Source organism: Ochotona princeps, chromosome 2 (genome assembly GCF_030435755.1).
Source record: "Ochotona princeps isolate mOchPri1 chromosome 2, mOchPri1.hap1, whole genome shotgun sequence".
Classification (NCBI taxonomy): Eukaryota; Metazoa; Chordata; class Mammalia; order Lagomorpha; family Ochotonidae; genus Ochotona; species Ochotona princeps.
The window spans coordinates 28,122,453-28,149,630 of NC_080833.1; the positions used below are offsets into that span (position 1 = coordinate 28,122,453).

Sequence of the window (27,178 nt, forward strand, 5' to 3'; positions counted from 1 at the left end):
AAAAAAGGAAAAACAAGAAAGAAACACTAGAAGCTAACGTGTGACCAGAGGGACTGCCCGGACTGCTGACCCCAGATTAGCAACACTCAAAAGGCTGAAAACGGACACATTTTTGTAATCAGTGACAAAATTGCCAGTCTCTCTGAAATGGCCTGGGTGATACTTACGGCTCGAGGTTTTTTGTTTAACTTCAGATCAATCCTGTGATAGGAAAGATAAGAGTTGCATTTTAGCATACAGATAAAGGGTCAACAGTCAGCTACTGCACAGGGCACAAGCTAATGCAGAGACTATCTGGTTAAGTCAAGTCCGCATTCTTCATTAGACTATGTCACATTTAGTTCTTTACCCGGATACTATTAAGCGATTATTTTAAAAATACGAGCAGGTAATTTTGCTGCAAGACCAACGGGGATGGCTCAAAAAGAAAAATGCAGCAGTTACCAAAAAGCCATACAATTAAAAAAAAAAAAAGCTATTTCCAAATTATATGTTAAAGAGAGTGAATTAAGATGGCATGCTCTATGTTAATGCGTTAACTCTTTCACTATCACTGAGAATTACAGAGACATGGGTGATTAAGAACAGGAAAGAGACTAGGAATTTGTATTTCTGGACATGAAACACAAATGAAATTAAATGAATTTCAATTTTTTAAAAATCTTTTCAAAGCAAAGTATCAAATTTTTAAACCATTAATCTCCTTACGAAGCAAAGCCAGAAAATTTATTTAAATGTGAATTAAAGGTTATCTATTTTAAAAGAAATTAAAATGCATAAAAGTGAAGTTTACTTAATTTTGCTTAAGTTATTAAATAAAATGTTACCTCCATCACGTTTTTCTGTTTTTAAAAAAAACTTCCCAGCCTAACCTAATATACATACCTACAATTAAACAGATAAACTATGGGTTAGAAAGGTCTCAAAAAGGCATCCTGGTGTCTACACATGAAACAACACGGCACAAATACTGAGTCAAGTCAAACTTACTCAAAGTCATAATCAAACATGCCAGCCGGGCTGAGGGCAGCAGTGGAGAGGAAGAAAGCAAGAGATTAATGTACTAACTGAATCAATTAGTCGATTAGCCACCCTAGCAAGATGTGTAGGAACAATATCAGCTTCAGGAATCGTAAGCAATAAAGTTTTGAACATCTAAGCACCAAGGTCTGTGGTCAGGAGACCCCCTTTCTTCCTGAGTGTGCCCTAGCAGAGGGGTCTGCCCTAGCAGAAGACCACGAGAAGAAACATGATTTCATTAGAAAACTGCAGGTACCTGGAGCCCTCTGATCAGCTGCCAGATTCAGAGTTAGAACTTTTAATGTATTTAATTAAACTGACAAAAATCATTAGGACATTAGAAGAAACAGAAAGGAAAGGGTTGGTCACAGGGCGAAAGGTGTTTGTGAAGACAGAGCCAACAGTTCAGGATAATACATTTCCATGACAGCAAAAGACCAAAAAAAAAAAAAAAAAAAAAGGCCAAAGTTTAAAACAGGAAAACATGTGGCCCCTTTGACTCAAGTGACATATGCTACCCTCGGTCCCAGAGGGTGAGCACACTGGGTGGCAGTTCCACAGACAGAAGGGCAGCACAACTCATTTTCACAGCCGGCAGGATCCACACACGGCAGGGTTATGGAAAAGATACGCACATCTATGGGGCATCCGTAAGCCCCGTGGGGTTTAGGGATCCACTCAGGAGAAGCGGGGCGGAGACCACTGTGATGTCACTGCTCAGAGGCCGGTAGGGGCTGCCCTGAACAGTGCACATGACCCTGGAGTGCAACAGGGCTCCCTTGCTGACTGCCAGTGGAGTAAAAACACACGCAATGGCCGCGCTTCCTCCCTGACAGTGAGCAGAGGTGAAGCCCAGAGTCCATCAGCATCCCTCCTGACGTCACTTCCTTTAGGCCTCTGGGAGAGTTCACAGGCAACGTAGTCGAGGGATTAACCACACTCCACTTCCAGCTTGATTGCACTTTGCTTTCAGATTTAAACACACTATACCTGGTTAACCAACACTTGATAAACTCCCTGGAATTCTAGGCTTTGGTATCGCAGTGAAAACCTGGAAGAGCAGCTGTGAGTTATCATGTCATCCTTTTCATTAATTACGCTGGGATTTTCTGTGCAGACATCACATAAAACATAATAATTGAAGACACTGTCATCAGTAATGAATGTTAACAATTATTTCATACAATTTCACATTCCTGCAGGGGGTAAATTCAAAAGCCACTTCCTTTTCCCTAAGCACCACTGTTACTTGTGCTTTGCCTTGCAAATATAAACAGGGCCGAGCCCATAGCCAGCCTCCACCATGCTGCAGAGGAAGGCTATGTTGGCTGCAAACTTACCAGGATGAGTAAACAGGTGCTCCACCCCAGCCCTAACCCTACGCTTGACTAAAGATGGCAGACATTCAAGCACCGAGCTGGCCACAGAAGTGCCTGCCACACAGGCCACGGAACCTAGCTTCACTAGGCAGGAAGCATCCGATTTCCTTCTCTCTTGGGGCAGATGAGCACTTAGGGCCAAAGGAGAAGACCAGCCAGATGCTCTATCAGCGAAGACAGGGAGAGACAAGGAAAGCCAGGCTCCTGCTCGTGTGAGCAATTGGTGCCAGCAGCACAGCGTCATCTGAAATCCTAGCATCCTGAAAGGAGCTGGCTACAGAGTGCAAAAGATAGGGAGGGAGTGTTGGTACCAAGGAAATGTCCTGGAAAAAGGACAATGAAGTCCAATGCCTCTGTTGAGTCCCTCGTGTCAGGTATTACCTGAAACAAACAGCTGTCTTGGCAGCACAGTGCTTAGCACTGGGCCAGGAGTCCCAGAGACTGGCCGACACCTTCTCTCTACTCCTGCCACCCTCAAGTAAGCAAGGAACGACGGCTTGAAAATCACACCGGAGCAAGCTTATGAAAAATAACACAAGCACGACTTTTCACTATCATGGCAAAATTTAGAGTGTTTCTTTAAACAGAGCATGCTTCTCCATCACTTGGGAGAAGCTAACACCAGTTCCTATCAGTGGCCAAAAACCCTGTAGCTATGCAAAAAACGATATGCATGTTTTTTGCCACTTCTCACTAGTTAGAAGATGAGCATGGTGAACTCTGGTTTGCAGAAAAAGGTTAAGCAGCACTGCTTGGAACAAATATTACTTCTGTAGCATCAACAACGAAAGCTCTCTAAAGAATTAAAGAACCAGCTGGGGCCAAGGAGGTGCCACAACAGTGACTTCCCCACGAACCCCTCACACCACATTCCTGAAGTGATCAATCTCAGTATCTTGATGCATGAAGAACTATCTGAAGGCTTATCAAGGAAGACGGGCCCCACCATTCCCTGCGTGTCCCCTTCACTTCTCAGCACACAAAGAAACGGGACGCCGGCTTCCAGGCCTCACACACGTCTGAGCCCAGGGCAAGACACCTTATTCTGTCAACCAGGCATTATTCTTTCTGAATGAAGCCATCAAATTCCCAACGTGTGAGTTCCCTAGCCCCAGCATTTTCCTACAACCTGTAGGCTAAGTGAACGTTGACACTCCCTGGTTGACACCTGACCTTTCTGCCCACTGATGTCCTGGCTCCTTACGGACTCACTGTCAAACACACGCGGGACCAACGCTATTTAGGAAGGCAGTCTCCTATGGTGTGGGCTTTTCTATGGCTCCTCCGATGTCTGAAGTCCGCATGTCACAGAGAAATACAAAAACACAGTCACAAGCAACCAAAAAACTTGCATCAAAAAAGGAGAGAAAGGGGCATGTTAAATCAGTTTTCTCCATCCACAAAGCTTACTAAGAATAAAGAGCAACAGACTGAATCCCACTCCACAGCTTCCCAGAACCCCAGGATGTACAGTGGCATTTTGGGGCCACCACCAACCACACGGATGCTGCCTCTAACGCCCCTCTTTTCCAAAAGACTCCAACTCACCCGAATAGTGAGACTGTTACCAAACCAAATTCTTCTGCACTACCAACAGTAGGCAAGGAGTCCTGGAGTTCTCCTTCCAGGTTACGCTCACAGCCCAGTCCTCCCTCCCTCCCTCTGAGAACATCCGCCCAGCTCTGGGGACCAAGGGCGGTCCTGGCACTGCATTCTTTCCCAGCCACGGCCACGGAAGCCCGGCCACTGACCTGTGCCGGTTTTTATTCTTGCGCTTTTTATGGCTGCTGTGATGGCTGCCTGAGGAAGTGGAGGAGGCGGCCTTCTGAGGTTTCACCCCCTGCACAGATCCATCCAGATCCTCGGCATCCTCCTGGCTTGGTTCGTTCTCCTGATTGTGGAAGTCTGGAGACGTATCACTTTCAGTCCCACTGCCCGGCTCCCCTGGAGGGAACAAACACAACCCCACCAGCACCATCAGCGCCCCAGGGCGTCAGAGAAGGCCTGCCGAGCACCATCAGCGTCCCCTGGGTGCCAGGGAAGGCCTGTGGCACCATCAGCGCCCCCAGGGCATCAGGGAAGGCCTGCCCAGCACCATCAGCGCCCCCAGGGAGCCAGGGAAGGCTTGCCCAGCACCATCAGTACCCCCTGGGTACCAACGAAGGCCTGCCCAGCACCATCAGTACCCCCTGGGTACCAGGGAAGGCCTGCCCAGCACCATCAGTGCCCCCAGGGAGTCAGGGAAGGCCTGCCCAGTACCATCAGTGTCCCTGGGCATCAGGGAAGGCCTGCCCAGCGCTGGGGGCAGGAAAACACCTTCCAATTCCTCCAGGAATTGTCCAGGACAACTATCCAGGACAGAGCTCACCCATACCAAGCACATGGATAGCAGAGGTCATGAGAAACACAGCCTGGGCAACGGCAGCTCTGCTCACTGTGGGACACCCGTGGGGAGAAACACATGGGCAAGCTGACTTCATCACACTGATGGGATTGACAATGGTTTAGCAGACAGGCTTGCACAGGGTGAAACCTTAGGTAACATCTAGGACTGGGCCTGAATCTTTTCCCAAAGGGTGCAGGACTCCTTTCTATTTCTTAAACATAATTTGCCTTTTTCCCTTTTTATTTTTTTTTAAAGATTTATTTTATTAAAGAAAAATTAAAAAATAAATAAATAAATAAATAAAAAACAAAACAAAAAAAAACACACACAAAAAAAGATTTATTTTATTTTTATTGCAAAGTCAGATACACACAGAGAAAGCTCTTCCATCCGATGATTCACTCCCCAAGTGACTGCAACAGCCAGAGCTGCATCAATCCGAAGCCAGCAGCTCTTGCAGGTCTCCCACGCGGGTGCAAGATCCCAGGACCTTGGGCCGTCCTTGACTGCTTTCCCAGGCCATAAGCAAGGAGCTGGGTGGAAAATAAGGCTGCCAGGATTAGAACCGGCGCCCATATGGGATCCCGGTGCGTGCAAGGTGAGGATTTTAGCTGCTAGGCCACCGTGCCATGCCCGTCTTTTTCCTTTTTAAAAGTTATCCAAAAGGCAGAAAGAGCCACAGGGGAAGAATTAATGTTCAAATCCACTGATCACTCCTTTAGTATGTGCATCTAAAAGAGGAGCTGGGTCAGGCAGAAGGCCAGAGTGTAGACCTCAATCCAGGCCCACCCACCTCCAGTGGCTGACAGGAAAACCACGCCTGGAGCCATCACCTGCTGCCTTTCAGGGTGCATGTCAGGGCCCAGCGCAATGGCTTAATGGCTAAATTCTCATCTTGCAAGCGCCAGAAGTCCATATGGTTGATGGTTTGTGTCCCAGCTGCTCCAGTTCCCTTCCAGCTCCCTGCTTCTGGCCTGGGAAAGCAGCAGAGGACAGCCCAAAGCCTTGGGACCATGCACCGGCATGGGAGACCCAGAAGAAGCTCCTGGCTTTGGCCTAGTCCAGCCATAGCCACCAGGGCCATTTGGGAAGTGAACCAGCAGATGGAAGATTTCTCTCTTCGCCTTTCCCTCTCTATATAACTCTTTCAAGTAAACAAATCTTAAAAAAAAAAAAGACTGTTAAAAAGCACTAATATTCTTTAGTTGACACACATTTCTTATGTGAAAACATCACTTAGATACATTTAATAAACAAAACCAAATTCAAAATCAACTTATACACACGTTTAATGATATAACTGCATATATCTTGATAAATACATACTTGGAAGAAATGTTTTTAACTTTTAATTAACTAATTAAAAAGCAGAGTAACAGAAGAGGGGTTAGAAATCCTCTATCCACTGGTTTATCACTCAAATGCCATCAACAATCAAGGCGTAAGCCCGGAGCTCCACTGGGGCATCCTCCCATGCTGGTGGCAGGAACCTTCTGCCTCCCAGCTATGTCAGCAGGGAACTGGCTGGAGGTGGAAACAGGACGCGACCCCAATCCTGCTGCTATGAGATGCACGTGTCCCCAGCAGTAGCCTAACCCACTGTGCCACAATATTCGTCCCAGCAACTTCACTCAATCACGGAAGGACCCCCAAGTACAAACACTGTCTACTTTTTAAAGATTTATTTATTTTTATTGGACAGGCAGATTTACAGAAAGATCTTCAATCCGCTGGTTCACTCCCCAAGTGGCCGCAACGGCCAGAGCTGAGCCGATCCAAAGCCAGGAGCCAGAAGGTTCTTCCAGGTCTCCCGCGTAGGTTCAGGGTCCCAAGGCTTTGGGCCATCCTCTACTGCTTTTCCAGGCCATAAGCAGGGAGCTGGAAGGGAAGCAGAGCAGCCGGGACTCGAACCCGTGCCCACAAGGGAACCCGGCGCATGCAAGGCAAAAATTTAGCCAATGAGCCATCGTGCCAGTTTTCTAAAAATTGTCCGAAGGGGTTATGGAGGCAGCAGGGTCAGGATCCAGTTTTCTTCTTCTGCCTTTCTTTTTTAAAAATACTTATTTATTTTTATTGAAAAGTAAGATTTACAGAAAGAAGGAGAGACAGAGAAAAGGAGAGACAGAAAGATCTTCCGTCTGTTAGTTCACTCCCCAAGTGGCTGCAACGGCCAGAGCTGCACCAATCTGAAGCCAGGAGCTTCATCCAGGTCTCCCACGCAGGTGCAGGGTCCCAAGGCTTTGGGCTGTCCTCCACTGCTTTCCCAGGCCACAAGCAGGGAGCTGGATGGGAAGTGGAGCAGCCAGGATACGAACCAGTGCCCACATGGGATCCTGGCACAAGCAAGCTGAGAACTTTAGCCTAGGCTACCATGCCGGGCCCTCTTATTTTTTAATGATTTATTTATTTCAGAGTGACAGAGGAGAGATCTCATACAAGATGGCTGACTCCCTAATGCCAGCAACATCTGGGGCTGGGCCAGGCTGCAGCCAGGAACCAGGAACTCCACCCAAGTACTTGATTCATCACCCACTGCTGTTCTGGATCAGAAGAGCAGCAACCATAACTCAAGTCAGCAGTCAGCAGCCGGATGCTTGGCATCCCAAGCAGCAGCTTAATGCACTATGCCACAATTCTGGCCTCCTAGTTTTCTTCTTCATATTGTAAGAGTTAGAAAGAGATATGGAATAACACAAAAACACAGGAAGGAATGGCAAGAGACAGTTCCAGAAAAGCGGGTGGCAGAAACTGCCAGATCTGAGAAATCACATAACTCTGTATTTTTGAACACATTTCATGAAAACCACACAGGAGGTAACACTGGATGAAACTAGAACAAATGGCTTTCTGAAGTTCAAGAAAACTGATTTCACCCAAAAATCAACAAAAGAATTTTAAACTACACAAAGCTACAGTAAGCAACACTCCATGGTACTGGTACCAGAGTCCAGACACAAGGCCTCACACACATGGGCGGTGGTTCTGCGGCAAGTATGACCATGACCCTGTGAAGAGGGTTGTTTTTTTTTTCTTCCTCAGCAAATTGTGCTGTAACAACTGGATATTCACAAGCCAAAGGACGAAGAGGGACCCCCCTCAAGTCTTACGCAAGATTTCACTAAGACCACACGTGTAAATACAGAAAAGCTAAGAGTCCTGGCAGGCATTGTGTTAGGCAGTGCTTTCTTACATATGAACACAAAAGCAAATCTGACAAAAACACACACATACATTGGACTACTTCGTGTATTTAAACATTCAGAGCCACAAAAATACGCCACCCTGAAAAGTGCCAAGGCAGGGGTGGGACGGCTGGGAAAGATGCTGCCTGTGCCAATGGCATCCCAAATGGGCGCGGGGCACCAGTTCGAGTCCCAGCTCCTCCACTTTCAATCCTGCTTTTCACTAACACACCTGGGAAAGCAGCAGAAGATGGTTCAAGTTCTTAAGCTCCTGCAGCCACATACAACACTAAGAAGCAGCTCCTGGCTCCTGGCTTCTATCCGGCTGTTGCAGTCCTTTGGGGAACTAAACAGCAGCTGGAAGATTTGTGTGTATGCATGTATGTCTGTGACTCCACCTTTTAAATGAATACAAATTCAAAAAAGTGAAGGGACCAGCACAGTGGCCATAGGCTAATTCTCTGTCTACAGCACCAGCATTCCATATGGGATGCCGGTTCATGTCACGGTGCTATGTTTCCAATCCAGCTCCCTGCTTGTGGCCTGGGAAAGCAGCCAAGGAGGTGCAAGTCCTTGGGACCCTGCACCCGCATGGGCGACCTGGAAGAAACTCCTGGATCCTGGCTTCAGACACTCAGTTCTGGCCACTGCAGCCATTTGGGGAGTGAACCAGTGGATGAAAAACCTCTCTCTCTCTCTGTAAATTTACCTTTCAAATAAAAATAAATATTCATATACATTTTTTAAAAAAGACAATTTTAGAGGGTAAAGTACCCTCTAAAATACTCAAAGTACTCTTCCTTTCCCCAGGCCTACTCAGTTCCACTTTGATTTAGGGAAGCAGTATTTTAAAAAATTATACAAATAGGGATGGCTGTTGTGGTGATACGTGTTAAATTGTTACTTGTGCTATGCATATTGCATATTAGAGTGCTGGCTATTCTGTATTTGACTCAACTTCCTGCTAATGCAAGCCAGAGGTAGCCATCAGAGTCCAAGCACTAGAGCTCCTGCCACCCCTCTGGAAGTCCAGGCAGAGTTCCTGGCCCGTGGCTGTGGTCCAGCCTAGCACCAGCTATTGTGGGTATCCGGGAAGTGACCCAGTGGACTGCAGGTACATAGGACTGTCTGTCTCTTTCACCTTGTTGTTCAGATGAAAATGGGCAAAGCACTGTGATAGGCAGGGAAAGACACAAGTTGATAAGGCAGGAGGCCATAAAAGCCGTAGATGATAGAGTGACGAATGTGACACACGACTAAGCAGGTGCTAGGTACGGGCAGATGTGGGAGAAGGGCAGGGTAGACAAGTCCGATTTGCAAACTGTGTCTACACTGCAAATCCACCAGAAGACACTAAAGGGCATTCACCGGGGCCAGCTGCTCAGCAGCACTGAATAACCAGATGAGCCAGTCACACTCTACAAGCACAACAGAGCAGTGGGAACTGACTCATACCCCTGGGCACAGGGAAGGCACCTAGGTGACAAATGGGTCACCCAGGCAGACGTGACAGATGCCACTAAAAACTGACGTGGACACTAAGGACCAAAGGAACAGAGAAGAATGGATAACTGAGAAGAAAACTTCAATGCAGGGAGTGGAATTCAAACTGGATTTTAAAAAGTGAGAAGTCAAGATAAATACAAAACACAGCACATGCCAAGGTGCGGAGTTAGACAGCACATGGTGCATTTGGAACAAGCGAATGGGAAGGGAGTCCCATGAATCTGCAGGTCACACAAGGGAGACAGGATCTAGTCACTTCGGAGAGCTGACTTGCTCCTTTAACCTTCTGAGCTGGTCCCTGATCTGTGGATCCAGAAGCTTCAACATGGGTCAGCCATCCCTAAGGGGCTCGATGGTGAGGCCCAGGCTGCATGCTGAGGCTCCAGCCCCTTCTCCAAATCTCATGCAGCTCACAAATGACGCCTATCTTCAACAACGAGCTTGGTTTACAGAAGACGCTGCCAGCACAGGGTCTGGAGCGCAGACCTAGAGAAGCACGCACATTGAGCTGTAAGAAAGGTCACCCAGGAAGAGGGCTGAGAGTGGGACATGGGAGGGCTTCGGAAGAGGGCAGTGTCAAACAATGAAGATCACTGGTGCTCTCCTTAAGATTATTAGGCAAGGAGATTTTTTAACATTTATTTATATTGGAAAATCAGACATACAGAGATGAAGAGAAGCAGAGGGGAAGATCTACCATCCATCAATTCACTCCCCAAGTAGCCGCAACAGCCAGAGCTAAGCCGATCCAAAGCCAGGAGCCAGGAGCTTCTTCTAGGTCTCCCACAAGGGTGCGGGGTTACAAGGCTTTGGGCAGGGAGCTGGATGAGAAGTGGGGCCAGTGGGACACAAACCAGCGCCCATATGGGATCCAGGCACATGCAAGGCAAGGACTTTAACCACTAGACTACCACACCGGGCAAGATTTAACAAAGGAATTTAAGAGCCAGGGAAACTGGATTAAGCACTATTAAAATGCAAAGGGAGATCACAGAGTGAGAATAATTTTCTCCCTTGGCTCATGGAGACACCGCAGGGCATGATCTTAAGAGGCCTGGGAGACCAGTATGCAACGCGGCACCCAGGAACCACACACATGTTCATTTCTCACTGGCATCATTGTGATCAACTCATTTTTAGAGAACACAAGATTTTGATTAACTTTATAAATTCACAAGGCACTCTGCTAATTAAAATAAAGAAATGGCTACTAAAGGCAATTCTCTTATCAGCAAAAAACTTTTTTTTTTAAGATTTTATTGTATTGCAAAGTCAGATATACACAGAGGAGGAGAGACAGAGAGGAAGATCTTCTGTCCACTGATTCACTCCCCAAGCAGCTGCAACAGTCAGAGCTGCGCTGATCCGAAGCCAGGAGCTTCTTCCTGGTCTCCCATTGGGTGCAGGGTCCCAAGGCTTTGGGCCATCTCGACTGGTTTCCCAGGCCACAAGAAGGTAGCTGGATGGGAAGCAGGCCACTGGGTCGGGACCCCCTAACTAGCACTTTTTAACATTAACAAAAAATTCTGAATACTAAAAATAAAACACAGGGACTCAGCACAATGGCTTAATTGGCTAGTCTTCCACCTCCAAGCATCAGGATCCCATACGGGCACAGGTTTGTGTCCCAACTGCTCCACTTCCCATCCAGCTCCCTGCTTGTGGCCTGGGAAAGCAGAGGTGGATGGCACAAAGCCTTTGTTGAGTAGACCAGTGGATGGAAGATGTTTCCCTATATCTCTCCTTCTCTGTGAATTTGCCTTTCCAATAAAAAATAAATATTAAAAAAAAAAAAGCAAAACAAATGAAAACAAAAGATCTAAAATGAAGAACACCAGGTGCACATCAGGTCTTGTAGTTCAGCTGCCTGTTAAGATGCACCGAATTGGAGCTAGTGCTGTAGTGTAGCAAGCTAAGCTGCTGCCTGAAGCAACAGCATTCAGCCCATGTGGTCCTAGTTTGAGTCCCAGCTGCTACACCTCCAATCTAGCTCCTCATTAATGTTCCTGGGGAAACAGGGGAAGATGCCCCAAAGCTTTAGGTCCTGCACCCACAAGGGAGACCTGGAAGAGGCTCCTGCTTCCGGCTGTGGATCAGTCATGGCCACTGTGACAACTCGGGGAGCAAACCAGAGAATGAAAGATTTCTCACTCTGCCTTTCAAATGCATAAATAAATCCTTAAAAAAACCACCCCGGGACGCCTGGCTTTACCCTTCCAGTTCCTGATGCCAGGTTCCCACTAAGCCAGGCCCTGGGACTGAGGATCCGCTCCCAGTTTTGGCCTTGGCCGAGCCCTTGCTATCACAGGCAACTAGGAAACAAGCCAGCATATGGGATACTCTTTCCAGGTCTCTCTCTCTGTGTGTCTCTCAAATACATAAAAAAATAAAAGAAAGGTTTAACAGATCAGGCACAGGTGAAAAGAGAATTCATGTACCTGTGGGTAGGTAAATAAAGAAATAAAATCAGTTCACAAATACAACATAAAAACAAAGAGATGGTTAAAACATAAAGGGTAACTTAAGAGGGTTCAAATACATTTAACCAGAGTATCAGAACAAAAGTTAATGGCATGAGGCAAATGCCTTATCTGAAGAGGTAACAGCTGCTCAGCCCAGCAGGTGAAGCCCCAACTCGGACAGCTGTATTCCACTCTGACTTGCTAGTACAAGTCCCAGATGCTGCGCTTCTGGTCCAGCTCCCTGCTAATACTGTCTGGGAAGCAGCAGATGGCTCAAGCACTTGAGTGCCTGCCACCCACAGGGCTGGCTCCTGGCTCCAGCCTGGTGCAGCCACAGCAGCTGCTGGCATTTGGGCAGTGAATCAAGGAATGGGTGATCTCTCCTCTACTGCTCCCCAGTTCTACTCCCTGACCCCCACTGTCTAGCCTTTCAAGTAAATGAACCTTAAGAAAAAAAAAAAAAAGTAACACAATGAAATACTATTCAGCCATGAACCAGGATGAAATCACATTGATTTTTAGCAACAGGGATGAGCCTCAACATAATGCTAAGTGAAGTGAGCCAGGCATAAGACAAACATGCACTACTTCAGCCTTGTTTATAGATTCCAAAAGTTGCTATCGTGGAAATGCGGAATAGAACTGTGGCTACCAGAGGCTAGGAAAGATACGAGGATGGGGAGAGGCTAGACCATGCAAACACAGGGACAGACCATAGAGATGAATTTTGGTGTTCTACTCAACAGCAGGGTGATTATAATTAACAACAGTATACTGCATATTTCAAAAAGCTAGAAGAAGGGCAGGTGCTTGGCACAGTCGTTCACAAACCACGCACGATGGCTGCATCCCACATGGGAGCGCCTGGCCTCTAGCCCCTACTCTGCTCCATTCCAGCTTCCTGCCACTGCACACCCTAGGAAGCCCACAGACTCGGCTTCCTGCTACCTGTGTGGGAGACCTGGAAAGAATTCCTGGCTCCTGGCTTCTGCCTGGCACACCTGTAGCTGTTGTAGATAGCCATTTGAGGAGTAAACCAACAGATGGAAGATGTCTCTCCCTCTGTGCCTCTCAAATAAATTTTTTTTTAAAGATTTCAATTTTAAAAAACCAGGGGTTCAGAAAACACTCCTAAAGGTGATCATTAGCGTGGTAATAACCATGGGCAGCGCCTCCTTACTGACACACAGGTCACCTTCTCCACTCAGTACCAGGCAACACCAGCAACCTACGGGGAAAACCAAGGCACACCAACATGATACGATGTGTTCCCAGGCCGATGACGCAGCTTTGCCTTCAAGAAGCGGCACTAATTGGAACAGAAGCAAGCTTTAGTTGAGTCATGGTAGGGCAGTGCTGCAAAGGATGCAGCACAAACACACTGGCTGGCAGAAAGGAATCGGATGCCTCCAGCGCTATGACAGAGGAATAACAGAACCAAACCCGAGGCACATGAATTTCGAAGGAAATGGGAGTTTCAAAACAAATACAATGCATTTGTTTCAGGCCAAATGCATCTGAACATCAGAGTGGAAATGTCTAGAAGCAACCAAAGAAGTAAGGCGCAGAGCAGCAAATTCAGAACTCTGTACACAGAGATAACTCAAGTCACTAGGTCGTTCCGACTCCCAATGCACTAAGAGCCCCACTGCACAAAGACCCAGACCCCAGGCAGTATCATCCTCGGACGCGGGTCCAGTGCTGCCAGAGGCTGCACAGAGTAGCAGGTCCGACTCACAAAGCCCACCGTGGAATGTCTGTGTCGTCACCAGCAAGAACAGCTCAGGCTGCACAGCCACACCTGGGAAACGCTGTCACCATCACCTGCATAAACTGCCTTCTCTCCACTTTATCCTCAAAAGCACACACACATCCTGTGTAAACACACCAGGATTTATTAGGTGTGTTCGAAATGTTCCATGAAAATTCTGTTTTTATAGTCAGGGACAAAAAAAAAAAAAAAAACTGAGAAATTTAGAAGACTCGTCGGGAGCAAAGCCAGCACTGAGCAGCCCCTGCCCAGCCCCAAGGGCAGGAGGGGTGCAGCGGAGTGCTTCTGAAAAGCAAGAAGGAGCAAGGAGACCCCAAAGGCTTCCCAGCTTCTAGCGAGAGAAGAGCAGGGAGAAGCAGTCCCGAGACACACAGTGGAAGATGAATTAAACACAGGGGGCTGTGAAGCACAGAAATACACTGACGAAAAAAAATGAAAACAGAACAAACAAAACAACAACTTACTCTTTTCAATCAGCTGGTCCTGAACGCCTGCCAACGCACTCACGGCCTGAAAGAGAAGCCTGCAGTTACTCAACAGCGACCACAGACCTCACGAGGGCACTCCCAGCCTCGGGAGGGAAGACGGACATTCCTCAACAGCGGGCCGCCACTTACAGCTGCCGACGTCACTGAGGATTTACTGAAGAGCCGCTCTGCCTCCTTAAACTTGCGGTTCCTTCGGTCATTTTTGCTGTTGGAGTTTCTGAAACACACGGAAGGATTTCACTAAGCGCCGAGCTATGATTATGGCCCAAGCCGGGGAGGCCCCAGGACTGACGCACAGACACCTATCTGGTTTTAATCAAGTTCCTAGAAAGGCCTCCGAGTCACCTGGACGGATGCAAGGCCCACGCTCACAGCCACAGGGACAGGCTTGATCCCAGCGCTGGGATGGACCCACCCAGGAAAACAAATGCCTCAAAAACATGCACACCTGGATTTCTATTGCTTGCTACTGAAAACCGCCAGCCAAGAGCAATAACAGGAAGGATCTCTTAAATACACTTCATTTTCAGAGTTAAAGAAGGTTGGCACTGGCATATCACACCCAGCATGGTTCAATCCCCCACTCCTCTTCCCATTTAGTTCCCTGCTCAGGAGCCTAGATGAAGGACCCAGGTGGGGTTCTTGCCTGGCTTCTGTGACAATTTGGGGAATAAACCAGTGGACAGAAGAGATCACTCTCTTCCCCTCTCTGTAACTCTACCTTTCAAATAAATACAGAATTTTTTTTTAAAGGGGAGGAGGGAATCAGAGCTTCTTAGAGAAACAGAAGATATGGGGTCTAAGGACAAGCTGGGCCTGGCCTGATGGCTCAGTGGCTAAATCCTCACCTTGCACACATCAGGATTCCACATGGGGTAGATGAAGGATCTGTCGCTCCTCTCTGTAAACCTGCCTTTCCAATTAAAAGCAAACAACACTTTGGAGATCCCTCCAACTGAACTGCTGATCTCAGAACCCCAACCATGAAGAGACTGTGTCAGTCAGTGGATTCTGAATAGATTTCATCGCGATTGGAATGGCAAGATTGGTGGCAATTCAAAACTGTTGAACTATCAGAACTGCTTGAGCAGGATCCTTGCAGTGTGCCCCACATGGGGGACCTGGGATAGGTGGGAGACTGGGTGGGGCTTCTCCCTTTATTTCGGCCTGGACCAGTCCTGGACACTGACCATGTGGGGAGTGAACCAGCAGACTGAAGACTGTTCAACCCCACTTGGTGTTGGCCTTTAGAGAGCAAACGAGTAACTGCAGGATCTCTGCCTCTATCGTTTAAATAACAAAACAAGAAAAAAAAACTGTGTTAAAAAAGGGTTAAAGTTGGGCCCAGCACAGTAGCATAGTGGCTAAAGTTCTCACCTTGAATGTGCCGGGATCCCATATGGCTGCTGGTTCATGTCCCAGCAGCCCCACTTCCCATCCAGCTGGCTCCCTGCTTGTGGCCTGGGAAAGCAGTGGAGGATGGCTCAAAGCCTTGGGACCCTGCACCGCGTGGGAAACCCGGAGGAGGCTCGAGGCTCCTGGCTCCTTGCTTCGGATTGGCTCAGTTCCAGCCGTTGTGGCTATCTGGGGAGTGAAGCATCAGACGGATGATCTTCCTTTCTGTCTCTCCTTCTCTCTGCATATCTGCCTTTCCAATAAAAATAAATACATCTTAAAATTTAAAAAGGGTTAAAGTGGTAATGACTACTAAATATAAACCTGAGGGACACAGTGCATTCACGTCTTTCACAGCAGAGAAATCCCACCGCCAAGCTTAGCAGCTCTGATGCTCTGCTGGTGACGAAGCAGAGCCAGATGAGAGGCACGCAGGGGCCACGCACCGCTGCTCCAGGAATATTCCAAGCTCTCTCATGAAGTCAGCATGAGAAAAATCCAGAAGTGGAACATTCTACAAAACAACACCATCAACCACAGCACAAGCACAACTCAAACACAGCAGAAAGTGGCTCCCGCCGCTAACCTCAACACCTAATCCTGGCTTCTGCAGGCCCGGGGAGGGAGCCCACAGACTAGACTCTCTCTCTGCCTTTCCAATCCAATTATAAAATATTAAGCAAACAAAAAGAACGAGGCAGTCTCCTAAACTGAAAGACTAAAGGGACACACCAGGCAAATACAGCCATGCAGGCCGAGCAGCCACCTGAGCGGCCACCTGAGGACACAGCTCGGACTGCTAACTGCCACGTGCGACTGTTGTGGCTGGGTCCAACAACAGTCCTTGTTCTCCCGAGCTCATTACTGACAGGTGCAAAGTGTCACACGTAACATCTGCTCTAACTGATATGGCTGAACAGGAAAACACAAATGATAAGGGGAAAACAGGACAGAAGTACAAAAGAAGAGCCTGAAGATCTTCGTGGTGAGTGGACAGTTCTGCATTTTGAGAGGGGTTACACGAATCCATACCCAGGATAAAAAGTCATACAACTCTAAATACATAGTGTCCAGTTCTGATGTTGTGCTACACAGTTACACACACACCATCCCTGGAGAAAACCAAGTAAAGCGTACATGGGGCCTCTTTGCAAGAGGACCCACAGTGCCAGGGCTCCCACAGTGCCTGGCTTTGGGTGTCCACAGGGCCAGGGCTGCCACAGTGCCTGGCTTTGGGTGTCCACAGGGCCAGGGTGCCCACAGTGCCTGGCTTTGGGTGTCCACAGGGCCAGGGTGCCCACAGTGCCTGGCTTTGGGTGTCCACAGGGCCAGGGTGCCCACAGTGCCTGGCTTTGGGTGTCCACAGGGCCAGGGTGCCCACAGTGCCTGGCTTTGGGTGTCCACAGGGCCAGGGTGCCCACAGTGCCTGGCTTTGGGTGTCCACAGGGCCAGGGCTGCCACAGTGCCTGGCTTTGGGTGTCCACAGGGCCAGGGCTCCCACAGTGCCTGGCTTTGGGTGTCCACAGGGCCAGGGCTGCCACAGTGCCTGGCTTTGGGTGTCCACAGGGCCAGGGTGCCCACAGTGAAAGGGTGCCCACCATGACAGTACACCTACAGTGCCAGGGTTCCCATCGTGCCAGTGCACCCACAGTGCCTGGCTTTGGGTGTCCACAGTGCCAGGGTGCCCACAGTGCCTGGCTTTGGGTCCCATCTGCTTCCAGTTCCAGTGCTCCGTTCATCTGCAGCATGATGACCAGGCAGTCATCGCAGGAGCGCAGGACTAAGCCCCTGCCTCCCGACGACGCTAGCCTGGCCCAGCCCTGCCTGTTGCAGTCCCTGGGGGAATAAACCGATGGACAGAAAATCTCCATATATTATTCTGCCTTTCAAATCAATAAAAACGAATATGTATTTATTTATTTTTTTTAAATCCCAAAGTTGCAAAAGTTTTTGAAGAAATTTTTTTATTTTGTTATTAAGATATTTCACATTACTTTTTTTTTTAAGAGTTATTTATTTTTATTGGAAAGGCAGATATACAGAGAGAAGGAGAGACAGAAAGAAAGATCTTCCGTCTGATGACTCACTCCCCAAATGACCGCAACGGCCGGTGCTGCGCAGATCCGAAGCCAGGAGCCAGGAGCTCCTCTGAGTTTCCCATGTGAGTGCAGGGTCCCAAGGCTTTGGGCCATCCTCCACTGCTTTCCCAGACCACAAGCAGGGAGTCAGATGGGAAGTGGGGCCATCAGGATTAGAATTGGTGCCCATATGGGATCCCGGCGCGTGCAAGGCAAGGACTTCGGCCACTATGCTATCACACTGGGCCCCAGAATTTTCTTTTTAAAGATTTTATTTATATGGGACCTTAGAGCAACAGAACCAACAGCATCTCAGAACTATCAAAACTATTCAAGCAACACCCTCAGAACATTCTTCTCCATATCAGCGTTTCTAAGATGACATCAAGTAAACATCCCCCATCCCTAGATACTGATGTAGTTTGGCAGATGGGAACAGCCCATCCTCCCCACCACCACCACTTAGCTACAAGAGAAAAGGAAAACTGGAAGCATTTGTTTGAATCACCTTCCTCCATACTTCAACCCCCCCACCCTATCAGTGGTCTCCTGGGCTTGCATTCCTGTCAACTACATCAAAAATAAAATTTTAAAATTTCTATTTATTTGGGGCCTGGAGCTGTAAAATCCAGTCACAAAATGGAGTCACTGTGGCCCAGGCCTGCATAAGTCTGCTAACCTGCTCTTTATGCTTTGCCAGTGTGCTGCTTTGGGGCCAGATCACAAGGAGCACCATGCCCTGCCGGCAACCCTCAATTCCAGGAATCAGTACCATATGATTTATTCACTCATTGTTCCTATGACTGCCTCCTGTGGCTGTTCCGGCCCACCAACTGTCCCCATGGCAGCCTCCTGATGTTGCTACAGCTCACCCATTGTCCACCTATCGTTCCCTTGGCAGCCTCCTGTGGCTGTCCAACTCACCTGGTTCCCACGAGGGTTTAACTCACTCTTCCCAATGAAAACCCTTCTAACTCTCACTTCGGGGTCACTCTCTGACCCCAGCCAGCTGGTCTGTTTACCTGCCTCCTCAATAAACTGCCGCTTAGCAGAGCTGCACTTCTTGGGGAAAGGCTCAGGTTGGAAGCAACAGCATAACGGCTCAATTGGCTGATCCTCACCCTTCCAGTGCCGAGCTCCCATAACGGCGCTGGTTCATGTCTCAGCTGCTCCACTTCCCATTCAGACCCCTACTTGTGGCCTGGGAAAGCAGTAGAGGACGGCCTAAAGCCTTGGGTTCCTGCACCTGCATGAGAGACCTGGAAGAAGCTCCTGACTCCTGGCTTTGGATTAGCTCAGCTCCAGCCACTGCGGCTACTTGGGGAGTGAACCAGCAGATGGAAGATCTTTCTCTCTCTCCTTCTCTCTGCAAAGCTGCCTTTCCATGTGAGAGACTCAGATGCGAGTTCCTGGCTCCTGGTTTGCACCATCTGGGGAGTGAGCCAGCTGATGGAAAATCAACCTCTATGTCAGCAACAGTGAAGAACATACAAAGAGATCATCAGTGTCCACTCCCCAAATGCCTGCAATGGTTGGAGCCAAATGAGGCCAAAAGGCAAGAACCCAGAACTCCACCTGGTCTTCCCCGTGGGTGGCAGGTGCCTAACCTCTTGGACTATCTCCCCCTTGGGATGCTGGCATCACAGGTTGCAGTTTAACCCCTGTACCATATCATCACTCCCAGATAGCTGGCACACAAGAATGGCCAAAACCGTGAGGGTGGAACCAAGGACTGATTACAATGTGCAAAATACTAGTAGCACTGCTGGGCCAGACTGCAACACGCTCGCTCTCCACACCTGACTTCCCTGCAGCCAAGGTGACTCAGAGGGGCTGGGGGCCCGGCTGCAGTCCCAGCCCAAGCCCACACCTCTCCCCACAGCTCCACCACTTGACTGCTTGCCTCCCTGCCCGTGGCGACCAACACCTCCCACTCCAACCAGCAAGTCTTCCCAGGATCTCACAGGTGCAGCACAGCCTGCGTACACTCACTTCTGGTTGGTCAGATAGCGATCCCAGCCACGGATGATATTGCCATACATCTGAGTGTCTTCCAGGTAGCTTCCTTCAAAAGCATAGATCTGTCTCTCCAAGTTGGCCAGCGTTTCCTGGGAGATGAAAATCAAGGACATCCGTGGACAAGGCCTCTAAGCGTGAGCATCAGACAAGCCCAAGCTCAAATCCTCATCCTGGGTTTACAAAACCCAAAGTGACCCTATTAAAATTATCTTTGTGGAGGACTGGATAATTCGGGGAAGGGGTGGCTCATTCAGGCCCAAGGGGATGGACTGTGTCATGAACAGAATGGCGGAACCTGTCTCGGGGGAGGGAAAAATATCACACGGGGGAACAATTCTGCGTGTTTTTCACACGCGGTCCTTATTTCTAAACCCAGGTGTGAAGACCCCGGGCTGAAGCATAACAAGGCCGGGCTCCAGGACCACGTACAAGAAAAAAAAAAAAAAAAAGGCACCAGAAGGGAGAGAGCAGCTCGCCTCACTCCCCTCCCCGCAGGCTCCGAAATGCCGCCGGCACCGGGCTGCCAGTTGTCATGGAAACCTGCAAGGGCAGCCGCAGGTGATGGGGGGGCAGGCGCCCCAGGAAAATGCGGGGGCTCGTCTCGGCCTCCCCATTTCCTAGCCTCGGTCGTCTGCTTTCTCCCGTCACCTCCTGAGCACCCAAGACACCCTCCTAGGATCGGGAAGGACTGGTTCACCAGCACCCTCCAGGAGCCCCGCGCCTGGTGCTGGGGTCCCCCACCAAGCCCACCCTCCTGCACGGCCGCCCTCTCGGGCGCTCGCACGCACACGTCGCGGCCCGCTCCCGCCCCCTGGCTCGAGGCGCCGGCCGTGGCTCGGCCTCCACACCGCCGGAAACGGCGCGCCGCGGCACGCGCCCCCGGCCCAGGCCGCCGGGCTCCCCGGCCCGCGCGCTGCGCTCCCCGGAGTCGCCAACGGCCCGGCGGGCGGGCGGGTGACGACGAGACGGGCGAAGCGGGGCGCCGGGGCCTCCCGAGCCGGCCGGCCGGGGCCGCAGCCGCTCACCGCCAGCTCCTGCTTCCGCTTCACGAGCTCGGCCAGCTCCCGCCGGGTGTCCGGGATCTGTGGCGGCGCCGCCTTGTTGTGCATCGCCATGTTGGGCTGAGGCGATCGGCGGCGGCGCGAGCGCGAGGCTGGGGGCGGGCCCTGCGCGCCGCCGCCCGCCGCCAGGGAGAGCCCGCCGCACTGCGCCTGCGCGAGCGGCTTCCGGGGACGCGCGCCGAGGGCCGCTGGGAGGTCGGGGCGCCGCGGCCGCTGCACCTGCCGGGATCCGCCTCTGTGTGCCTGGATCGGCCCGCGGACTTGACGGACGCCACGCCTCGTCGCGTCCAAAGCCCGGCTGCTGCTTAAATCTAGTCGGCTTGCTTTCTGTCTCTCCTTCTCTCCGTACATCTATCTGCCTTTGTAATAAAAATTTTAAAAAATAACTGGCTTCGGATTGCTTTAGCTCCCGCCGTTGCGGCCATTCGGGGAGTGAACCAGCAGATCTTTCTCTCCTTCTCTCTGTAAATTTGCATTTTCAATAAAGATAAGTAAATTTAAAAAATAAATAAGTAAAGCTCCCAGTGTCTTGTACAACCCGCCTTCAGGATGACATTTCACTGCCACCCAATGGCCCAAGTCAGGAATCTGGCTGGGGGAGGGAGGTCTTCTCACTGCCCCTACTAGACTTGAGATGGAACGCAAAGCCAGATCCTCTGGGTCCCCCTTGCTCTAGCCCCTCCGATTCTTTCACGCTCTCCCGGTTGGGGGCTCCTGGCTCCTGGCTTCCACTGTGGCTCTGTGTCATCGTTCACTCACCGCGGTGCCAGGGGGATCTTCCACACCCAGAGGCGGTGTCACTGCCCTTTTACCAGCCTTTCAAGGGTGTTGCGAGGCTCTGTAGAGTCAAGCATGAGTGAGGTTGAGCGGTGATGAAAGGTGCAGCCCAGAGCCAGAGCTGTCCTGTTTGCACCCATACACGATGCCCTCGAGACAGGAAGGCCAAGTTCGTGCGTCTGACCCCCTGGTGTGCAAATGAAGATAACAACACAGCTGTGATTTGGCAAGGGGCAGGACCATGTCTTAGCTCTTACCTTTAACTCCAGATGCCTTAACGATGCTGACAATTCTGCGTCTCTCACCAGCCTCAACTCTGCATTTTTCATACTCGTCAATTTTACTATCATCAGCAGAGGAGGAAATTTTTTTTTTTCATTTCTCTCTCTCTCTCTCACTTCCCCTCCCTGTCTTGTCTGGAAGTCGGTGGGCTTCTGTCATTTGTAGATCTATGCATTTTCCTTCAAGTATGTCTCTGCCTAATTTTTACTCTCCTGAATCTCAAACGTAACAACACTCTAGGAGGACCCAGCATGATTAGCCTAGTGGCTAAATCCTCACCTTGCACCCACCAGATCCCATGTGGGTGCAGAACCGGCACCCACATGGGAGACTCAGAAGAAGCTTCTGGCTCCTGGCTTCAGAGCAACTCAGTTCTGGCCATTTTGGCCACTTGAGGAATGAACCAGAGGATGGAAGATCTTTCTGTCTCTCCATCCCTTTGAATATCTGACTTTCCAATAAAAGTAAATAAATCTTTAAAAATAAAAACAAAAAGAAAACACTTCATGAGGTCTATATTGTGGTGCAGTGAGTCAAGCTACCACCTGTGATACCAGCATTCCATGAGAGTTCTAGTTCAAAATCTGCCTCCTGCACTTCCAATCCACCTCCCAAATCACATACCCAAACAACTCTGGCACCTACAAAGGAGACCTGGATGAAGCCCTTGGCTCCTGACTCTCTTTCTGTAATTCTGCTTTTCAAATAAACAATTTTTATTTTTAAAATATTTATTTGGTTTAATTTGAAAGAGAATTGCAGAGAGGAGAGACAGAGAAATCTTCCATCTACTTGTCCATAATGAACAACCATAACAAACCAATTTGAAGCTGAGCCGATTTGAAGCCAGGAGGCAGGAGCTTCTTCTGAGTCTCTGATGCAGGTTCATGATCCCCAGGGTTTGGGTCAGCTTCTGCAGCATTCCAAGGAGCAGGGAGCTGGACGGGACAAGGAGCAGCTGCGACTCTGGACTGCGGACATTCCAAGAGCAGCTTAAGCTGCTGTGCCACTACATCAGACCTGGCTGCTTTTCATTTCCTTTCCTTCAGAAAAAAAAGCTTTAATTTATTTCCAAGGCAGAGGGACAGACACAGAGGCATCTTTCACCTGCTGCTTCACTACTCCAATGGCTGCAGCTGCTGGGGCCGGCCAGGCGGAAGCCAGCAGCCAGGAGCTTCCTCCAGGTCAACCACAGGGATGTCCTCCTGTCTGTCTCAGGCACATTAGTAAGGAGCCAGGACTCGAACCAGTGCTTATAAGGGTTACAGGGCATCATAGGTGGTGGCTTAATCCACTGTCATCATGCCAGCTCCGGCTTTCCTGTCTTATTGTGCCTAACTAGGACTTCTGATAACATATATATGTATATATTTTATATTATATATATAATTTTTAATATTGTTTACATAGTTGGCAAGGACTCATGGGGTCGGGGAAGGTCGAGGCATTGGGAGAGATAGGTGGGACAAATACTTCCAATTTTCCTTTTCTTCCCTTTTCTCCTCTATCTGGGCATGGTTGGGGGAGGGATGGGGGGGATTCTGATAGTACATTAAATTAAGAGTGATAAATACGGATATTCTTGGGGCTGGCTCAACAGGCTAATCCTCTATCTTGCAAGCACTGGGATCCCATATTGGCACCAGTTTGGGTCTCGACTGCTGCACTTCCAATCCAGCTCCCCGATTAGGGCCTGGGAAAGCAAAGGGGATGTCCCAAGATTTTGAATCTCTGTACCCATGTGGGAGACCAGGAGGCTCCTGGCTCCTGGTCTTGGATCAACTCAGCTCCAGTCATGGCAGCCATCTGGGCAGTGAACCAGCAGTTGGAAGATCTTTCTTGATCTCTCTGTAAATCTGCCTTTCAAATAAAAATAAATATTAAAAACAAAACAAAATGAATATTCTTGCCTTGGACTCTTTGGTAAAAAGCACTCCATCTTTCACCATACACTGTAATGTTAGCTCTAAGCTATCGTAATGGAAAAGTTCCCCTATACGCCTGGTGTGCCAAGAGTTTTTATCAGAAGTGGTATTGAAGTTCATCAGATTTTTTCCTGTGTCAACTCACATGTTCATGTAAACAGCGCTTACAAGAAGAGGATTTAGCCAATTGAGTGATCATGCTGGACACTTTTAGAAGCTTTTTAATTCAAAATTCAATTTACTTAATAGTGAGGATTATGCATAACTGGAAAATATTGGTAGATTGTAGTTTTCAAGGAGTTGGTCCACTTGCTCAAGGTAATGTACGTGGGGGAAGGCCTTTGGCCTAGAGATTAGGCTGTGAGTTGGGACACCTTCATTTCACATCAGTGTCTGGATTTGCACCCTGGATTTGCTCCTGTTTGCAGCTTCCTGCATGTACAGACCAAGGAGGCAGTGGATGGTAGCTCAATAATTTCCTATCCCCCGTCAATAAAAGCCAGCCTGGGGCGTAGCAAAGTAAGCCACCACCTGCAACACCAGCATTTCCGCCTGCTTTGCTTCTGGTTCGGAACCTGATAACGTGTCTGAGAAAGCAGCAGATGACCTCAGTGCTTGGGACCCTGCACCCATGCGGGAGACCTGGAAGAAGCTCCTGGCTCCTGGCTTCGGATCAGTTTAGCTCCAGTTGTTGCAGCCAGGTGGGGAGTGAGCAGATGGTCTGTCTCTTCCTCTTTCATATAAATAAATACACTTTTTAAAAAATTAATTTATTTTTATTGAAAAGGCTGATTTACAGAGAGGAAAGACAGAGACAAAGATATTCTGGGCCTGGTGCGACAGCTCAATTGTCTAATCCTCTCCTTGCAAGTGCTGGGATCCCATATAGATGCCGGTTCAAGTCCCAGCTGCTCCATTTCCCATCCAGTCCCTTTCTGTGGCCTGGGAAAGCAGCAGAGGATGGCCCAAGCTTTGGGATCCCAGCAGCAGCTTGGGTCCTGGCTTTAGATCAGCTCAGCTCTGGCTGTGTGGCCATTTGGGGAGTGAACCATGGATGGAAGATCTGTCTCTCTGTAGATATACCTTTCCATTACAACAAATACATTTTTAAAAATAACTTGTTTTTTTCAGTGGAAGCCTGGAGACACTTCTTTAGGGACTTCCAGCCTACAGCTCCCTGTGAAGATCTGATATCTTTATCTGGTCTTTCATTCAGGAAGGGCTAGTTCTTTGGCATGCCTGTTATTTCCCTGGGAAACACTGCCTGTTGGAGTCCCCTTTGGCGTTTGAGTTTCCACTTCCGCCCCAGCTAGCTGAGTAAGGTCTGCTCACCAGACCAGGCTTCAGCATGCTAGCTGGTAACTTCTCACTGAATTGTCAGTTTTTGTGTAGTTTGAGATTTTTTTTTTTTTTTTGCACAGACGCTTTTGGCTGTTTTCAGAAGACTCACCAAAGTAACAGTCCATCTTCAGCAGCAACCAGCGGTCTACCTTGTCTGCATTTCCTATTCAACTTTGAGTTCTCCAGTGCTTTATTAGTTTATCGCTTCAGGCATTTTGAAGCATATTGGTATTTGTCTTCCTAGAAACCTTTCTTCCTTTTTCCTTCTTTTTTATTTATTTTCACTGGAAAGGCAGATTTAAAGAGAGAAAGAGACTCCGCAATTGGCCACAATGGCCACAGCTGAACCATTTAAAGCCAGGAGCCAGGAGCTTCCTCCAGGTCTCCTATGCGGGTACAGGGTCTCAAGGCTTTGGGCTGTCCTTGACCGCTTTCCCAGGTCACAAGCAAGGAGCTGGATGGGAAGTGGGACCACCGAGATTAGAACTGGAGCCCATATGGGATTCTGGCATGTTCAAGGCGAGGACTTAAGCCGCTAGGCCACTGCATGGGGCCCATGTTTCAGGTTTTTGATTTGCAAAATAGAACAGGTAAGTCTGCTCCTTTGGGCTATGAGGATGAGCTGAGTTCATGTACAGGTGTGCTATGTCCTAAGTCCTTCTCAGTACTGTCCAGTTTTATTACCGGGTCCCAGTTTACAGCTCTTGGTTGGCAATCCATTGCAGAACATCTACGTTTTCATTGATACGATGTTCAGTCAGCTCTGGCTGTGAGCTGGTGAGGCTTCACCTGGGACACTCACTACCCATGAAGTCCTGCTCAACCACGATCTCCTTCAACTCCCTTGTGAACGGGTCACCCTACTGATACACCAGTTCCCTCCACTATACTCTGCAGGGAAGACAAGTCCAGAGCAAAGATCCCCGAATTAGGACTGGTGTCATTCCTCATCCCAGGCCTTACAGGGCCCTTTCCACGTAACTTGGTCCTGCTGTTCTTTGTGCTGTGCCGTCTGATCTACTGCTTCACAGTCTGTTCTCTAAGGCATACCTCAAATGTCCCCTGTTGCAGAGTATAGCCCTTCTCCAAATCGTTGCTCTGCCTCTTGCTGTTATAAACAACTGCTAGCATCTAAAGGTATGCAACCACTGACTGGATTCACTCATTACTTCAGAGTAAACACATCTACTCACTTCAAAAATCATTTCCCAAGGCAAGCACTGTAGGATGAATCAAGCTGCCTCTAGGCAGGCCTGCATCTCCCAGTGCCAGGGATGGAGCCCCGCCTCTGCTGCTAATGTGCACCCTGGGGGCAATGGATGATGGGTTCCAATATTTGAGTCCCTTCCCCTCTTGCCAGGACCTGGACAGAATTCCCAGCTCCTGGCTGAGCCCTGGCTGTTGTGGACATTTGGGCAGTGAATTGGAAGACGGAAGATCTTTCTCTTTCTCTCCCTTTCAAATAAATAAATAAACCTTTTAAATTTAAAGCAAGTAGTCTTTTCACTAGGCATAAACTCACATACCCAGAAAAACTGTATTCACACGCATGATACGGTTTTATTCCTCAGATCCACACACATTTCCACAGCGGGAAGGATGTTAGAAGTGTAACCACCAGTGGGGCTGGTGGCCCGGGAGGGTAAGCTGCCATCTGTGATGCCAACGTTCCACATGGGTACCCAATCCAGGTCCAGCCGCTGGGATCCTGTTTCTGGTCCTGGGAAGTACAACAGCAGACTCAAGCGTTTGAGTTTCTGCAACCCATGTGTGAAACCCAGATGAAGCTTCTAGCTCCTGACTTCAGCCTGGCCCAGCCCCAGCCATTGTGGCCAACTGGGGACAGAACCAGCAGATGAAACAACCCTCTTTCAAAATAAATCTTTAAAAATACATATTAACTTGGGCCCGGCGGCGTGGCCTAGCGGCTAAAGTCCTCGCCTTGAACGCACCAGGATCCCATATGGGCGCCGGTTCTAATCCCAGCGGCTCCAGTTCCCATCCAGCTCCCCTGCTTGTGGCCTGGGAAAGCAGTCGAGGACGGCCCAATGCATTGGGACCCTGCACCCACGTGGGAGACCCGGAAGAGATTCCAGGTTCCCGGCT

At 49.2% G+C, this 27,178-nt stretch overlaps 2 protein-coding genes across 5 annotated transcripts in view; one reads left to right on the forward strand and one right to left on the reverse strand.

Annotated features, from left to right (window-relative positions):
- ZC3H12A (zinc finger CCCH-type containing 12A) overlaps window positions 1-27,178 on the forward strand; it is a 251,865-nt gene that overhangs the window by 17,817 nt on the left and 206,870 nt on the right. The window lies entirely within an intron of this gene.
- MEAF6 (MYST/Esa1 associated factor 6) overlaps window positions 1-27,178 on the reverse strand; it is a 115,527-nt gene that overhangs the window by 1,430 nt on the left and 86,919 nt on the right. Inside the window, exons 1-8 of one of the 4 annotated variants that reach the window (XR_009247408.1) lie at window positions 20,712-20,878; window positions 19,660-19,775; window positions 14,324-14,411; window positions 14,171-14,216; window positions 4,151-4,343; window positions 991-1,020; window positions 828-885; window positions 168-201 (exon numbers count right to left, since the gene is read on the reverse strand). Coding sequence is in view for 2 of the 4 variants with exons in the window: in XM_058679140.1 (XP_058535123.1) it covers window positions 168-201; window positions 4,151-4,343; window positions 14,171-14,216; window positions 14,324-14,411; window positions 19,660-19,775; window positions 20,712-20,801 (567 nt within the window). In the remaining 2 variants the exon portion in view is untranslated. Of the gene's footprint in view, window positions 1-167; window positions 202-827; window positions 886-990; window positions 1,021-4,150; window positions 4,344-6,452; window positions 6,664-14,170; window positions 14,217-14,323; window positions 14,412-19,659; window positions 19,776-20,711; window positions 20,879-27,178 lie in introns of those variants that run through there. The other 3 variants (XR_009247409.1, XM_058679140.1, XM_058679133.1) reach the window with 3 other exon arrangements.